This window comes from Alligator sinensis, unplaced genomic scaffold (assembly GCF_000455745.1).
Source record: "Alligator sinensis unplaced genomic scaffold, ASM45574v1 scaffold444_1, whole genome shotgun sequence".
Taxonomy (NCBI): Eukaryota; Metazoa; Chordata; order Crocodylia; family Alligatoridae; genus Alligator; species Alligator sinensis.
This window is the reverse complement of record NW_005841886.1, coordinates 1970623-1988357: the sequence shown is the minus strand read 5'-3', so window position 1 is coordinate 1988357 and position 17735 is coordinate 1970623. Positions and strand designations below refer to the sequence as shown.

General features: G+C 42.1%; 1 protein-coding gene across 8 annotated transcripts in view; it reads right to left on the bottom strand.

The window, feature by feature from the left end:
• Positions 1–17735, bottom strand: part of TANC2 (tetratricopeptide repeat, ankyrin repeat and coiled-coil containing 2) — a 774525-nt gene that overhangs the window by 322086 nt on the left and 434704 nt on the right. For all 8 annotated transcript variants that reach the window (XR_003092631.1, XR_003092633.1, XR_003092632.1 and 5 more), the window contains one exon: positions 15561–15671. Coding sequence is in view for 5 of the 8 variants with exons in the window: in XM_025196865.1 (XP_025052650.1) it covers positions 15561–15671 (111 nt within the window). In the remaining 3 variants the exon portion in view is untranslated. The remainder of the gene's footprint in view (positions 1–15560; positions 15672–17735) is intronic.

Genomic DNA, 17735 nt, shown 5'->3' with positions numbered 1-17735 from the left:
CCCCCCCCCCCCCCCAGCCATATCCTTCCTCAAACCCCACATCCACACGCACCCACTCTCCTCCATACCTCCCTCACACACCCCACAACACCCCCCCACCCCTTAACCACACCCTACACACAATATACAAGAGTAAGACTTTATTTGTGAGCTATTATGCAATCACCTCTAAATACACTAGGAAAACATGTAAAAACTTTTTGAAATAAAATTAAAATATGTTACAGTACTTATTTGATTTTTAGCATATGATCTGTTTTCTTTTCTGGTTCCAAGATGGCAGCTTCCCCCCAGGGAGTACATCTGGGCACAAGAAGAGGAACTTATGGTGGCAAAGGTCAGGGAATAGCGGCAAGACTTTTAGTCCCAAAATGGCAGCCAGGGGGCAGGGCACCTGTTAAGATGGGGGAGGGGGGGGGTGACTCTTGCAGCCCTTTACAGCTCACCAAAAACTCATTAAGCAATCCTCTATCTGAAATAATTGAACACCCCTGAGCTAGACTGTTCTTAGTGGTAGCAGATGACAGAACAAGGAGCAATGGTCTCATGTTGCAGCAAGGGAAGCTTAGGTTAGATATTAGGAAGAACTTTCTCACTAGGATGGTATTAAAGCACTGGAACAGGTTCCCCAGAAAGGTTGTGGAATTTCCATCCTTAGACGTTTTTAAGATGCAAGTACACAAAGCCTTGGGTGGGATGATCTAGTTGGAGATGGTACTACAGGTTAGCCTCGCTTTATGTTGTACATACGTTCCTGGAAAACAGCACATAACTCAAATTTACATAAAGGGAACCCACTCTACAATGTAACAAGTAGGGATACGTACCAAGACCTCAACTGTACTGACCCCCAGACCCATTTCTACCACTTTTACAAGACAATTTTGGTACTCACCAACAGGAGACAGTACACACAGGGCACTACCATAGTGGGGATGGCAACTACAGACAACAAGTGAGGAGCACAGATCCACACAGGAGACAATATTTTGCTGCGCATCACTCCCACAATGCGCCACACAAAGTAACTGACTGCGGGCTTCCACCACACCGGTTGCATAAGAGTGATTTTATTGTGCATATAACGAAGTTTTGGTATTAAAAGGGTCATTGCATAAGAGCAAAGTTGCAGATACAGAACCTGCATAAAGCGAGGGAAACCTGTACTTTGAGTTGGACTAGATGACCTTCTGAGGTCCCTTCCAACCCTAATTTTCTATGATTTTTCAGGAGTATTCTTCTTCCCTATTTTTACATGTGGGAAGTACTTCCTGGCACTAGTGTATTTCAAGAAAAGAAATTTTCCCTGGGATCACTGAAGAATCGCATCATTACACAGAGCTTTGGGAACGATATTATAAAAGAGGCTACACAGGCACCACAACTAACTCAATCCTTTCTATTTAAATTCAGAGGCGGTTAATCTGTTTTTATCAATATTTGTTGTTGTTGTTGCTAAAAATGTTGTTTTTATAGAAAATGGAATGTTTCATGGAAAAACATTTTATTTCAATAAAACTGTTATTTTTTTAATATAACAATTTTTTAAAATATTGATTTGTTTCCATAAAAATATTCAAATAAGATAATATAATTTACTTTTTGCAAGAAAAAAGGGGCATTTCAACCAGTTCTGCTGAACTCTGTAGTCCTTAACTAGGTAGATCCATGAGAAAGAGCCGGTGGATAAGCAGCATAACTACAAAGTGCAAAACACTATGAACCCAAGTTCCTGTCAAACAGCGAGGCCTTTTCTTTGCTTTTTCAACTTAAACTTGAAATGGGAATACAGCGAGAGTAACTTGAGAAAGGTGGGCTGAAGAGTTCTAGTTGAGCACATAGTAAAGAAATGCTTCCTACATAGAATATCAGATCAAGAAGTTAACATGAAAAGCAGGCCTGTGAAGGATACCAACAGAACTCTAGTTCGGAGCCTGGAAGAGTTCTATGATACAAACGTTACAAAGACAGGTCAACACTGCCTTAACCTCAAGACTTTCAGATGCAAACACGTGACATATTTCAATTCATGTGTAATCCACTTTGGCAGGTGTGGAAAATGTCATTATCCAAAGCCAACCAAAAGCTTAGGTGACCTCCTAAATCTACAATGACACTCAGAGCTCTTACCAACCAAAATATTGATGTCTAGTTCTCTCTAATCCAAGCGAGACGATGAAATAAAATTAAGAGATTAGCAATCTGATTTAGACTGAATTTAGACAATACATTTAGATGAATTTTTTTGGATAAGCACATAGTACATATGTGCTATTTTTTGGATAAGCACATAGTACTTTGTCTTTGTGGAACACTCTTAAGGCAGGGTCAGTCATCAAAGTAGGAATCTGGCAGCTAAACAATGTCCTTAAAAACTGGAAGAGTAAATAACATTCCCCCAAAGTTTAAAAGGTGCATCCATCAATTTGCCATCACTAAATTAAGATTCCAAGTTGAGACTTTTGAGGGATCTTGTGACCCTGGGATGGCTGAAGGATAACACTGCCGACAGGTGTACTTTGACTGATGACAAGACATAATAAACAAGAACAGAAAAAAGCTCCCCAAGCAGTAAACAAAGGACAAGTATAGAGAAAGATTTTTTTCTTATCACTTGCCCCTGGAGAAAACCTTTTCCATTTGTGGTGGTGACATCTCAGTGTGTTTGATTTCCTGCGGGGAGTCAAAATATTTTGCACCCTTGCAGAACAAGTTACTTTAAAGCAGTCAGAATCTTATGATCCAAACCACAAATTGAAGTGACTTTAAGATGCAATTCAGAGAAAGACCATCTTTGATTAGCACAGGGATTCTCAGCTGGGCCACAGTACCCTGTGGTGCCTTGAGATCTTTTCAAGGTTGCCACAGGGTGCCACACAATGTAATGTATGAATTGTGTATGCAAACATGATTCACATGATAAATCCAGAGATTTCAAATAGGAATCTACAGTGTTAAAACCATTCTGGCCCATTGTGGTCTTTCTGAGTTCTTCACAAAAGAAAAATTGCTCTAGTTTTCCTGAAGTCAAAAAATAAGTAAAAATGAAGAGCTGGCATTTTTTGCAGGAAGCCTTGAGTCTAACGATGGAGGATGCCTTGATTCTAAAAAGGTTGAAAACCACAGGATTGGAAAATCTGATAACTGGTAAAACCAGGGAGGTGCTATTCTTGTTACCATGATCTATGCCTTGTTACCTCAGAGCTAGATTATTATATCCAGTTTAACCAGATCCAGTTTGCACAGGTGTGTCACCTAGCCCCTGGGACTTTTCACTATGGCTGCCAGCAGCCAAAGAGTTAATGACACTATCACTCAATCCTGTTGCTGTCAAAGCCACAGTGTCAGTGGTGAATGCCACTACAGAATTGAGTGTTTTAAGTTGCCGATGATGACTAAAGTCACCATGTCCTCAGTGTCCCAGTATCTGGCCTATCTATAGCAGGGGTTGCTACCCTATGGCTTACAGCTGGATTCAACCCATGGAACCAGTGGATCCAGACTGTGAAGCTGGGGCTTCAGCACAGTTCAGCAGCATGAAATTCACCCAAGGTAGACGACTCCACTCCATCCCACCCCACAGCTGGGTGGCAGGGAGCTGTCCTACCCCATACGGCAGGTAGGTGGCATGGGAAAAGTGGTGGTAGTAGCAACAGTGGTCAGGTCTCAGTGCTGGCCTTCTTCAGACCTGGGCTAAGTCATTCCAGCCTCCTATAGGGAAATGTTGCCAACTGCCGATCTAAGCTACTGGCTCAGAACTATAAAACCCTAAATAAAGGGTTTGCTTTAGGGACTGCATCTCTTCTTGCTACGTTCATGAGTGGCAAAAGCAATCAATCTGGCTTTCTCTCAGTTTAAAGTGAAAGGACTAGAAGTAGAGAGTTCTCTGTAGGGACACTCTCAGCTATGGGAAAAACTTCTACTGCTAGAATAAAATAGCCAAGTAGAGTTGACTTTGGGCACGTCTACATGAGATGCTAATGTTGCAGTAGAGAAATTTTACTGCACATTAGTGTGGCTGGCAAAAACCATGCTAATGCGAAGAATTAATCTACTGTGTGTTAGCGTCACATAAAAACCATTCGTCTGAGCTAATGCTCAGTAGTGCCAATTACGCTGCATTAAGTTTAATACTTGTCATTAATCAACATGTAGACACACCCTTTAAGTAGGTTACCATGGAGGTAGGCCTCTGAGGGAAACAGAAATATGGGGGAGAGAGAGGCAAGGTATCTTGCAGATGGTCCTGGACATCAATGCATCAGTATTGCTTGGCCCAAGCTTCAGTGACCAGAATGATGCTGGCATTACCTAATTTTTCTGATCATAATCAGAAGGAAAAGTGAAAGCAAATCCATATGGGATCTCTGCTCCATACCTGCAAGGGTTCAGTGAGGACATAGGCAGCTGGGCCTGTGGACAGACCTTGGAAGGTAACCAGGTCAGCTAGGTGAGGGTGCAGATTATTGAGGCATCAGGTTGGGGTCTAGACCACTCATGTGGAGAATGTGACTGGTTCCTAAGAGAGCCAAGAGGAAGATCCAAGAAACACAGTCTGGGGTGCAAGCTGAGTCAGGTGGCAGGAGAACCAGAGAGAACAATGAACGCAAGGGTTACCAGAATTGAACCGAGGCCTGTGTCAAGGCAAGCCTGCAGCCTGAGACTGCAAGTCTGCTTAAAAGGGCTGAGTGGTGCTCTCAGCAGCCACTCCAGTTACAGAGAACTAGGGCAATTGCATTAGCCTGGGATCAAAGGTAGGTGTGGAAGGAAGTTCAAGAGCTTCACTCAGCCAGGCCTGACTGATCAGAAGCCCTGACAATATCAAGATCTGGTCCAATATGAAGAGCCTATTCACATCTGCTTCAAAGTTAAAATGAAGACAATCTATATTGCTGCTTGTGGCAAAGATCTACAAGCAGAAAACTCTATTAGCAATGCCTTCAGAAAACACGTGAGCTGATTTTGTGGTCTTAACAACCTGCCTATTCATACATTTCCTTATCGATAAGCTGAAAGGCTACAAGCAACACTGGAAAAGACAAGCACGTGACCTAGAAAGCTTTCACTTCCTGAGAGAGGTGCTCGGAGCAGGCATCTCCTTGATGCAGAACTCTACTGTTATCTGGGAGCTACCAAGAATTAAAGATAAAGGGTGAGAAGCTGCAGGAAATTCTGTTGCTAAAATCTTAAACTAGCTGTGTGATTTTTTAAAAGTTATTTAAAACGGTTCTGAATCTGTTTATAATATGAAGATGGCATCTTTGGATTGGTGAAACCAAGCCCCACATCACACAAAACACTAGTTATTATTAGATCATGCTGTGAAGCTGGAAGAACATCAGTATTATCCAAAGCTGTTTAAGAATCCATTTAATAACTGCATCATGTAACAGCAGGGACTGAAAGTTGCAGAGCTAAAGATAATATGTGCACAATAACATGTAATTTCCAGAAGTGCTCTGGCCTTCTCCCTTTGACAAGAAGTTCAATAAACCAAGATAAGTGGTTAATCCATCCAACATACTCATATAACTAACTATTTATGGTCTTTCAACACTAAGGCTGTATCAGGTTAAAGGTTAAGTTTACATAATAGCAACTCATCTATGAATCATTCCAGAGAGACACTTCTGTAACTCATAAAATACTAAAACAATCCTACCACATTCCAATACTTCAGCCTTAAAAACTAGCTTTCAGATTTTTGTTTCCAATTATTAGTATCTATCATTTGTTATCTAGATATCATTATCTCAAGGTACAATGGAAAAACAGACCATTTTCCTCTGAATAAAAGCCTCAAAAATGTCAATGGTTTCCACAGGAACCAACAAATTGAAGGACTGTGGTTCTTTTTGGCAATTAGGCCTGATCACACTGATTTTCACATTCACTTCAGGTCAGTAAGTTAAGTAACAATGGGATAACTGAAAGGTTAAACAGTACAACCACTGGCAACTTCACCTTTTGTTTCTTTCCAATTCTTTAGTGCTTTTGAACAAGGACAGGCTTCTGGTTCTATGGAGGCACTGGCAGGGATAGTTACAACACAGGAGACTGCCAAAACGTCTTAAAGACATTTAAAAAAATTTTTTTTCTTTTAATTTGTTGCCTACACCATCCTGATGGAAGGGCAGAAGAGAAATATGTTTCACCATTGGAATGTTTTTTCTTCAGCAACACATGCATGTGAAAATTGATTGTTAAAAGGCTTCTGGTGAGAGCCACACTGCATTATATTTAAAGAAAAAGAATAACATTTGTTGTGAAAAGCAGCATTAAAATCCACAATAATAAATTATATGGGCCTCACATAGAAAAGAAAGAGACTGAAGCAGGGACATATCTCAGGTCCTAAAGACTTTAAAACTGAAAAAGAAAAAGCTTATTCTCCAACAGCTGGATAAAAATAAATATAACTGTGATGGCAAGCTGCCTTTCATTGTTAATGGAAAAGGTACCCATTGGGATATCTAATTCAATTATCAATCAAAATAGATGCCTTTCAGCTTAATTTGGAGCACCAAAACATCGACTGACCACACATTTAAGATTCACAGCTAAAATTTCTAAAGAATGTAATCAAATCAAGAGATAATGTTGTAACATGGGTACCCTTTCCATATGTATGTATGACAATGACAGGGTAATCAATCATGCAAAATGCAACTGAAAGCATTAACACAAAAGGCAATTACTTGAAAGCACATTCATTTCAGACACTGTCCAACAGATTTCCTGAGTATTTATAAATAAAAAGTGGACATACTTTGGATGCAAAGTTTTAAAAAAAAAAAATTCAGGTACTGAAAATAACCTACTAAGCAAAAAAATGGGAACAGTTTGCCATGCATTACGAAGCTACGATTAGATGTCCGAATTAATGAGATAACAATAACAATAAAAATACTATGGGATACCATTACATATTAAATCATGAATGGTGGAGTCAATACCACAGAGTCTGCTGATGAAGATCAAATCTTCCTCCTCCATGCTGTGCCATGCTAATAGGGAAGAGGAGAGATGGTGGCTGAGCACTAGGTCTCAGAACTATCCTCCCGGTGAAAGGCAGGATGGCAGAGCAACTTCCAACATACTGTTGCTCTTTGGCTAGGAACAACATGCAAACCACTCTATCACATCGTGACAGCAGCATATAATCAGAGCCAATGGAAGAAGGACTGGTCCCAGCCCGGCAAGATAGACCCTACAGTGATAGGAGGGGAAGGAAGGAACCTCTTTTCTCCCAAATATTCTCCAAAACAGGGCAAGATTTAACTCTGAATGAACATGAGCATAATGATAAAAGTACATGTAGTTCAAAGGGGGGCTTGATTCCCAATACTATTTTTTCATTGTCAGCTTGGATGATGACTAGGATGGGATGATTTTGAAATAGCATGATAATAATTTACACAGCTGGACCATATTCTGCTCTCATTTAAAATATATTAATTAAATCCACAACTTCTTAAAGAATCTTATTACTTTCCTCTACTCAAAGAACATTGAGCATCTGAACATAATGCTCAGATCATAAAATCACAAATACTGGAACTCTTCGCAACAATTGACCTCCCCCACAATAAAAAACGTCCTCTCCCAGGAGGTCTTTGCCCCCTTTTCCATGTCTTTCATTTGAAAGAGGAATAATTAAAAATGTAGCATTTTCTACATGGTTCACATGGCAACTTGTCAAAAGAAATACTACATGAGACAGGCACACAAGAGCAAGCATAGGATAACAGGCACTCGGAAACCCACCTGAAATTTGCCTTCAACCTTAAGCATTTTAGCATCAAGCAAATTTTCATCTCTTGGCACTTCACACTGTGATGAGCACTTCTATAAACAAGGTAGATAAGGTTCTCTCCCCATTGGTATTTAATGTTCTAAACTGCCTTTAAGTCTATAATTAATTAGATTTTCTGTCACAGATCACATTACGAAGCATCTTCACCTCTACTTAAATGCTGGGCTGTAGCGTTTTCAGCCTTGTGTTTGCTAGATCTTCAAACTGTGCAGTTCACACTGCCTTTAATTTTAGCTTAAAGGACAAATCAATTTTTGATAGCCCTGAGAACACACCCATTTAAGGTTAAAATCATTCAGAGAAATTATTTTAAACTTCTTTAAAAATGCTTTGGATGTAAAACTTTCTTGTTTTCTTAAGGCAGGATGGATTCTTATCTTAAATGTGCCTGGCCACATTATTCTATGTAGCTAAGGGATGGAACAGTTATTTTCTATACATATTCTAACCACTGTTGAGCTGACGCACAAAGCCTGGTTTGTTTAACCACATTTTAGATTCTAAAAGTAAAGCTGTTTGTTCCACCTTGACTTGGCTAGTCTTGCCCAGAAACAAAGGAAAAGTCTCTTTAACCTACACTGGTCTCCCATCTGCCTCTAAGCTTCTCTGTAGTCTAGAATATATATTTAACTACTTTCTTCCTGCCAGCTCCATGACCAGCAGGTACCCCCTATGACCAGTCCCCAGTGTCATCTACCCATGTTAGACTTCACCTTTCTAGAAGTCTTAATTTTTTTCTTTTATGAGTTTTACAAGGCCCTTTCACCAAGCATAGGGGTGGGCAATTATTTCGGGTGGCGGGCCGCTTACTGAATTTCGACAAGCCATCGAGGGCTGCATGACAGGCAGCCAGGGGCAGATAAATATTAATTTTCTAAATTTTTTAGGGGCCCTGTGGGCCGGATAGAATGGCCTGGTGGGCTGCATCTGGGCCGTGGGCCGCATTTTGCCCACCCCTGCCCCAGCAGTTACTCCTTCCCAAGGTCTCATCTCCTGGGCCCCCTCTCAGCCAAACCATCTCCAGCACCAATGAAAGCCCTGCATTAACATCTCTGATCTGTTAGGCAAACAGAGCTTATTTATATTTTTTGCTTCCTTCCCAGTACTAATCTAAGCTTTTAATTTGTTTTTTTGGGGGAAATGAGATCCCCCAAAATGCCCTGCTATTCAAAAAAGACTGTGATGAGCCATAGAAGACCCAGTACTACATGCTCTGGCTTCCAAGGATTCTGTCGACTTTGTTCAAAGAACAGAAAGAATAAAGAGAAATATTATTAGTAGATGTTAAGAATCATGAACCAAAAAGATGACAAAGCCAGAAGGGAAATACAGAGCACCTGAGTGAGGGACTAACATAAGAGGGATGGGGGTGAGGAGGAGAATGCAACTAGGTTACAGAAAATACAGTGTTAGCCAGCTAAGCCCAGGGCTGGGGAAGGGGAGTTGTGACGCTGAGAGAGAAAGAAGATAGATACAATGGTCTGCAATAGTGGAGGGGGCAGGTTAGAGAAAGTTTTTTAGTCTATATAGAATCTCATTGTGGGGGTCCTCTTCAGGTGGAGTGTAGTGGTCCATCTTTGAAGAGTCCTCTCGGAGTCCATCAGGTGTAGAAGGGGGTTCAGGCGGTCCCCTCTGGGTCCGGTCCAGCAGGGTCATGTACTGGCGGTGGCCTGTGATGTGCTTGACGTAGATGTCACAGGACCAATGGATGGTGTTGGACACCATGAAGCAGTGCATCAGTTTGGCGTAGCAGTGGGAGACGTGGCAGGCATGCAGGATTCTCTTGTTGTTGGGGTCCCAGGCTCCAAGTGCTCCCACAATGAGCATGTCAACTGTTACGTCGTAGCCGCAGCCCCTTGGGACGTTGGCCAGTGAGGCATACTTCTCCCACTTGCGAGCCCGGGTGTCAGTGAAAGCTTGGCACTGGTTCTTGAAGGGGATGATGACATCCACAATCACAATCTTCTTGGCCTCCTCGTTCGTGATGACGATGTTGGGGTGCATCTGGCTCTCGCAGCCTGGGGCGATGTGGTTCATGGAAATCTTCCCTGCTGCGGCCATGATGGCCCTCACCTGGCAGCACCGGACAGTGTTGTGGTGGAGCTGCCAGGCTCTGGCGTGAGGCCTGCAGCTGCACAGCACGTGGGGGAGGGTTTCTGCCACAGAGCTGCACCGCTGGCACTTCTTGTCCCGGTGACCGAAGCGGATAGCCCTGTTCAGAGGCAGGCAGTTGAGGCAGGCTTGGTAGAGATAGCGTCAGTATGTGAAGAGCATGAAGCTCCCACTGGGCATGAAATGGTTGCTGGAGTCCCACTTTGAGGTGACACTGAAGACTTTGCCCTGGTCAGGTTTGACCCTCAGGTCACTGGTGTACTAGTTATGGACTGCATCCTTCAGAAACCGCTCCAGGAAAGTCCTCATGAGGGGCATCACAATGATGCGGTCGGTGAGCAGGGCTGGTTGCAGAAAGACTCCCAGCACTCCCCAGTCCAGGTGCAACCGATGCACTTCCTGAGGCAGCACGTGGTGTTGTGGCCTTGGTTCCACAGCAAGGCAAAGTCCCTGCCGTTTCTGCCGAACTCACCCTCCAGCGAGCCACTGAGGAAGGTGGCTAGGTCACGTCCAGTAGGTTGCCTTGCGATCCTCTTGCGGGTGGTCTCCTCAAGGGTGCTGGCAGCGATGTTACTTACCATTGGGTCCAGGCAGGTCAGAAGGCAGATGGCATGGGTGACTACCACGATATCACAGAGATCTCCCATGTGGGAGATGTTGGCACCTCCCTACCAGTAGAGGATGTGCAGGATCTCATTGCTGGCCCTCAGAGGCAGGTGCAGCCACTTCAGCAGCTGTCGGATCTCAGCGTACGCCTTCTTGAGGGCAGTCTTGGGGACAGCCAAGCCTCTCAGGATGAATGCGACACGGGGGATAAGGAAGGTGTTCACTGTGTTTATCTTCTGCCAGGGGGCCAGCAGGGATGAGTCTAGCTTGTGGGCATCCTGCATGAACCTGTTGATGGTCTCCTCCAGCGTCTGCCTGGCCCAGTGGCCAGTGGGAGTCCTGAGGTGGCAGTAGGCCTTGCTGTCGCATAGGTGAGTCATCACCTAACCCTAGATCATGAGGGTGGAATCTAGGATGCGGCTCTTCTGCCTGCCATTGATGTGCAGGGAGGCGCACTTGGAGATGTTAAAGTGCAGTCTCATCCACCTGGCCACCTCAGACATCATGTTCAGCATCTGCTGCAGCGGGGCGGCGGTGTTGGCGAAGAGGACGAGGTCGTCGGTGTAGTCCAGGATGCACCACACATGCATATACTGATAAACGAACCACTAATATGTGTTTGAGTGAGATGGCTGAGGCTCAATTTACACAAGACTGAGTTAATATTAGCCAATGAGGACAACCACAGATTCTGAAAAGGATAGCATCTGTCCCTTCAAGTTAGGATGTGTGGCCATCTGTCTACATTTGAAATGTAGGGAGCCTGGATAGGAAGATGAGGCATCTACAGTGGCTTTTGGTCATTTTATGTATACAGTCAAGAAGCAATGGATTTTATTTCTAAATGCAGATATTGTTACTGCCAAACTTTTATCACTTCAAGACTAGGTTACTACAATATGCTTTATGAAAGTTATATCTTAAATTTAGCTGGAAACTGAACCTGACACAAAATTCAACTGCCATTTGTTATCTTTTATGTTCGTATCCCAGAATTTGCATTCATTGCTTCTTAGTTTCCAAGTGAAATATATAGTAGCATTTTTTTACTTTTAAATGTGTAAATTACTTTTTACCCTCCTACCTGCCTTTCTCCTTATGCAAAACTGCAGATGGAGAGGGCAAACTGCTGACAGATATTTTTATTCTTTTTTTTTTTTTTTTTTTTTTGGGGGGGGGGGGGGCACTTTTAAAGTTAGCCCCTGTTTAAAGCAGATCAGTTGTGATAAAGTTCAGGACCTAGCATTCAAAGAGGGAGAGGTTTGAGATGGCTTGTCACAGAACAAAGGAAGTATTTCAGTATTTAATTTGCCTGATGAATTGATAATTGGGTTGAGATAAAATGGGTCTGCTGACTTCCTCATGTCCCCCTCTCCCCACTCCACTCACTGCTTAAGCAGAGATCCCTTCTCCCCTCTGCCCCAGCAGGGACTGTAGCCAGCATGTGGTACACTAGCTAATACCGAGAGGTGTCTCTGTGTGTATCTCTCTCCAAATTCACTGGGATAGGCAGACAGATCAGTGACTGCTTAGGGCTTTTGGAGCTAATCAACAGGCAGCTGGTAAACTGTTTAAGCAGTTTGAAGTAATGTGGAAACATGCTATTGTTTTACTTTTTGGGTGATAAAGACTGTTATTAGCCCCCCCCAGCTGGGTTGCTCGCCTGTCAGTTTGCTGCAGACAGTATGACAAAGCAGGGAGGGAGATTGAAAAGCTCCATATCGTCAACAGATGCATGCACTGCACACCCCCCTTGACTCAGTGCTAGCCTGGGTTTGGGGGCTGGCAACACTCCCGCCCCTTGAACAGGAAGTGGGGAAAAGCCTGGGACCATGCAGGCAGATCTCCCTAATGAGAGAGTCCGCTGGGGGCTGGCCACGCCCCGCTCAGCTCAGCTCCCAGCAGAAGGGGAAGGAGGGCTGCTCTAGCACCTCCTGGCTTCTAGCCTGAGCCACTGCCGGCATGTGCCTGAATTTACTCAGTCCAGAGAATATCTGTCCAGTTTCAAACCAGTTCAGCCTAGTCAGGTTAGACTACCCTGCAAAGATTGAATCAATTCAGGCTCAGGCTTTTTGAATGTCTGTCCCTAGTCTAGAAATCTGTATTGGAAATGCCAAGCCCCATATTCTTTACACATAGATAACTTCACTAAAATATGAGCCAAATAGGAATCAGGAGCTTTAGAGTGAAATGTTTCAGAAGCTTTGCCAGTTCCCCCTTTTACTAAGTATGTAATAAAGCGGACTAGTCACAATACCTCAATGTAAGCGAGAAGTTATATTCTAACAAGAAAAAACTCACAGAGGACTAAAGATTTCTTCTAAATTTATGAGTGGAAAATTAGAACTCCATCCCTCACATTACCTGTGTTTCCACTATATGAACTGTGCATCCAGATAGTTAAAGCATAAGCTAGTTCTACCACAAAAGAGAGGAATAAACAGCCATGAAGTACTGCTTCCAGGTACATACCTCATTTTAATATCCCAAAACACTGCATGGGGAGGAGGGGACAAAGGAACAGAAAACTGCATACTATACAAACTCCCTTTTCTGTTTAAAGGGATGTTTCAGCTTCAAAAGTCCTTGCTCAATATGTTGTTCTATTCTTATCCAGCTGCATCTCACGTATTGCAAACAAATGTAAATAGCTGCATATTTGAGGTTTACACAGGCATTCAAACTCAGCATTCTCTAGGATCTAATAAACTGCAGTTCTCTTGCTGGAAGAACTGCTGGATGCCAAATGTGTACTCAGACATCAGGGGGTCAGGTTCCCCATGACAGGTATCTTAATAAACAGATCTATACACAAAAAATTATCCAGGCCTCCCATAATATGCCTGCTTTTACTCCAAGCCAGTACTTCTACTGGCATCACAGAGGCTTTTTAAAGCTACCCTTCTTGCACATTGAGATGCTGGAACCCCCATGTTATTTTACATGTTCATCCATGCTCTCAACAACCTGGAGAAACAGAACAGAAAGCAACATATAAAATTTCACTGTTAAAGCAACATTTCTGCCCTGTGTCTTTCCTAGGTCTTTGGGATCATGTCAGCATCTTCCAAATTTTGTCTCATATTCAAATTTAGAGAGAGAAAGAATGAGAGATTTTTGCATTTTTAATGTAAAGTACACTGATCAATTATAGTGCTTTATAAATACAATCATGACAATGTTTTTCCCTAATTATGATTTTCATAGTAGGAGGTATTTAGACAGAAGGGACACATTTTTCTCAGCAATATCTTCTTTGCAATATATCACAAATACATTTAGAAAGAATGAACTTTTCTCATAGCAAACATGGCCTTAGATGAAACTTTCTCCAATCATCAATGCATTTTCCTTAAAGACTTCCCTCTACTTCAAACATGTTACATCAGGGGTGTCAAATTTGCCAGCCACCCTGGGCTGAATCCAGACAGGCTGGCAACAGACCTACCTCTCAGGTGAGTGGTGGTGGTAGGACAAGTAGTGCTGCATCAGCTCAGGGAGCTGTGGGGATTAACAAAGCTGTCCCACACCCTCACATCACCCACTAGTTCCTGGCTCCTCAAGGAGCTCCATGGGCTGGGTGAGTAGGATACATTCATCCCATAGGCCATGTCTTTGATATGGCTGTGTGACATTATAAAAAGCTGTTTAACCACCAATCTGTAAAAAAACATGGCTTTTCATTCACCAATTTATTTTCTTTAAATTTATCTCTGAGTGAAATGATCATCTGCTTTCCATGGGGATACAGTTTTAAAAGCAAGACTTTACGGGCTCCTACACACGTGCAGGGAGGTTGCTCTAACCCGCTGTAATTACTACATGTTGGGGCAGCCTTGATTAACTGAATCTGCTGGAGCGTGGTAATTACCATGCTCCAGCAGATTTCAGCATCATGTGCATCAGCATCCCCATGCTGAAAAATGGCGGCAGGGGTGCTTTAACTAAAGCTTGTTGAATTAGCTGTAGTTAAAACACCCCTGCCACTATTTTTCAGCATGGGGATGCTGATGCTTGTGATGCTCTGGGAGCTTTAATTAATGCAGCTCTTGGAGCCATGCTAATTAAAGCGTCCCTCCCCACCCCCACCCCCCTGGAGCACATCTATAAATGCCATGCATGACCAATTTCTATTTGGAAACCTATTACCACAGCACAGGAATATGAGGATAATACGGCCCTTTGCTTTATAAATTACTGAACAGTCAGAAGAAGAACCTGCAGAATTCAGTAAAGATTTGAAAACAAACACTTCTTGCTCCTTTAACAAAAGACTGATCTTCAGCCTACTCTAGCTATAACACCTCTGACACAGCTTTCCAACCTTAATGAGGTTGCCAAGCAACTAGTCCAAGTTCAGAAGAATCTGGGAAATGATACTGAGTTCTCAGCAAGATACAGCTACATAAAGATTTAATGGAATTCACACATCTGCAAGTGGTCTGTCTGCATTTGGAGATATTTTGAAACTGACTGCCCAAAAAGTCAGACAAATGTAAGGTTAAGTCTAGGAGATCATTCAGTTCTATTTATGCTTTTAATCATTGTACTCCAGAGGCCTGTAACAAGATGCATACAATTTCAGAGTTCTTGAATTCGATGGGATACATAAACTGATAGCTACCTACGAAATAAAATGCAATGCCCTTACATGCAGATATTCAGGAATGTATGGCCATTGTACTAAATGAAGAAATACACCAGCAGTATATGTTTGATTCCAGCATCTCTGAAGATGTCTCATTAGAAAACAGCATTCCTATCTGATCATTTTTTATTCAGCTATAACCAACTCTATAGTAACTTCTTAATATATTTTTGGTGGGGGAGGGGAATTGTACACACAAAGGGCAAAAAATATAGGTATCAGTTAGAAACTCCCACTCAGCCTGCAAGTCCATAAAACTCAGCTGGGGAAAGGCCAAGCAGCTATTCATAAAAAGAAAATACAAATCATAGGAAATGTTGCTGAGCTGGAATGGCCTGCCTTCCTCATCTAATGCAGAGACTTTTCATGCATGCTTACCAGGGCAGTATGCATCAACGTCCAGTTTCTGTGCTGAAGTAAGTGTTGGTGAGCCAAGCTCAGACTCTGGAATTCGAGGGCTCTCAACAAACTTTGCCTTCCTCAGGGGGGCTAAAGAGAAAGGAAAGAGGAGGGAAGCAGGAAAAAGAAAGAAGAAAAGAGAAAGAAAGAGAGAGGTCATGAGTAAAAGGAACAGCAGGCAACAGATGGAAACACTTAGCTAAACGACACACTGTCAGACTCATATCAGGTTACTCTTTTTGGGGGGGGGGGAGGCAGAAAAAAATTATCTGCATTGTTCACAAAGGAGATGGGTCTTGTTAAAGAGCTACAACAAACTGGAGCATTTTACTTTAAAATGGTCAAGCATCAAGGCATTGTATTAGTTAGCTAAACACTTTCTTTTTTCTCCCTGCTTCATTAAGTATATTTTTTATAGAAAACAAATAGATCTGGATTAACAGCTACAGAAAGGCTAAGATTGTTAAGAAATCTTGAATATGAAATGTTGGATAATTAATATATTTCCTTTGAACAGAAGTCTCAATTTTAAATATAATTTGCATTCAATAATGTCAGCTCTAGAAAATTCAGTATTAAATATGAATCATTAGACTGAATTAAATTGTTGAAGAAAGAAAGAAATCACCTCATTTCTTAGTCTTAGAACCCCATTTGATTGGAGAGATTTAAAAGAAAGAAGCAAAAATGTTTTGTTTTGAGCTGATATAGCAAAATATAGCAAAACAATACTGACTTTTGGTTCTAAAGAGAAGTGATTAAATTATAGATTTGAGCTGTCAGCATTCTTAAGGCACTGGGTTCTGGGATATCTGTGTGTAATGAAACAATTTTATAGAATACTTTTAGTACCAAGATTTTAAACAGCAAATTCTTAGCAGCCATGAAAAACAAATCTAGAGAAACGTGGTTCATAGAGGCAAAGATAACTGGGTTACGTTTGACAATATTCAGAACAAAATAGATCATGAAAGTTGCATTTGAATGAATTCACATGTTCATTAAGGTGCAAGTCTAATTTGAAAAATTATTTTAAGAAAGCAGTATAATAGGTTCCATGTCTAACATCTCTCTGAAGCTCATCCTCAAGTTTTATAATTTGAAAGACTGTTTTATACTTATCAATCCTGAAAATTAAACCTGTGGCCTGAAAGTCAAGCTGCGTCCTTACCCTAACATGCACTACTTGTAAGAAGGATCTCCAGGTCAAATTATGACTTTACTGGCAGATAGTAATCTCACTAATGTTAATAGGATTATAACTGACTTGCCATGGATCTGCAAATCAGTTGGTGGTTCTGCAGATGACGCAAAAGAAGGAATAAAATACAGTTCACTTACTGGGTATGTCTACATGTGCAATTAATGTGAAGCAATAAACTCCAGAACAGTTTGAGCCAGACTAAACTACTCCTGGGTGCAGCATCTACACGTGCACCCAGGAACAGCAGCGATTTAAGCCAGGGTGGAGCAGGCCTTGGGCTCTAGGGACAGCATCAGGTGGTGAAGGGGCTGGCTGGGACACAAAGGTCCTGAAAGTGTAGAGTCATGTGGCTAGGTGGCAGGCAGGAGTCCGACTGCCAGCTGGCTGGGTTTAGCGAGTGCAATTTATGCCTGCGGTCAGCATCTACACATGCATTTAATCGCAGTAAATTATCCCGGCATAAGATAATAACGCAACCTAACAAAGATAGCATATGTAGACAGTGACGCTTTGCTTCACAGCTAATAAGTTTACTTCACAGTAAAGTGCATGCGTAGATGAGTCCACTGTGTGGGCAAGTAATCTGATATCTGCAAGTAAAAATTTATGTGACTTCCCATAAGAGTAACTCCCAGACTGAATACATCCAGAGGACTGGATTCTGCCATTTGCATCACTGGTGCAACTGTAGAACAACTCTGTAGAGCAAGACTCTTGGGATTTATACTACTGTAATTTAGGGGAGAATCTGTTTCAGTGAAGCTGATCTGCTGAGTAACATTTTTATTATTCTGGCACTTTCCACAGCACACACTAAGGGATATTGATATACATACACCACAGTCACCTTGGTCTCCAAGGTTACACTGTGCAACACAATCCACACTGTGCAATGTGATGCATTTAAAAATGTAAGTTATAAAAAATGTCATTAGCTAGTTCATAGTTCA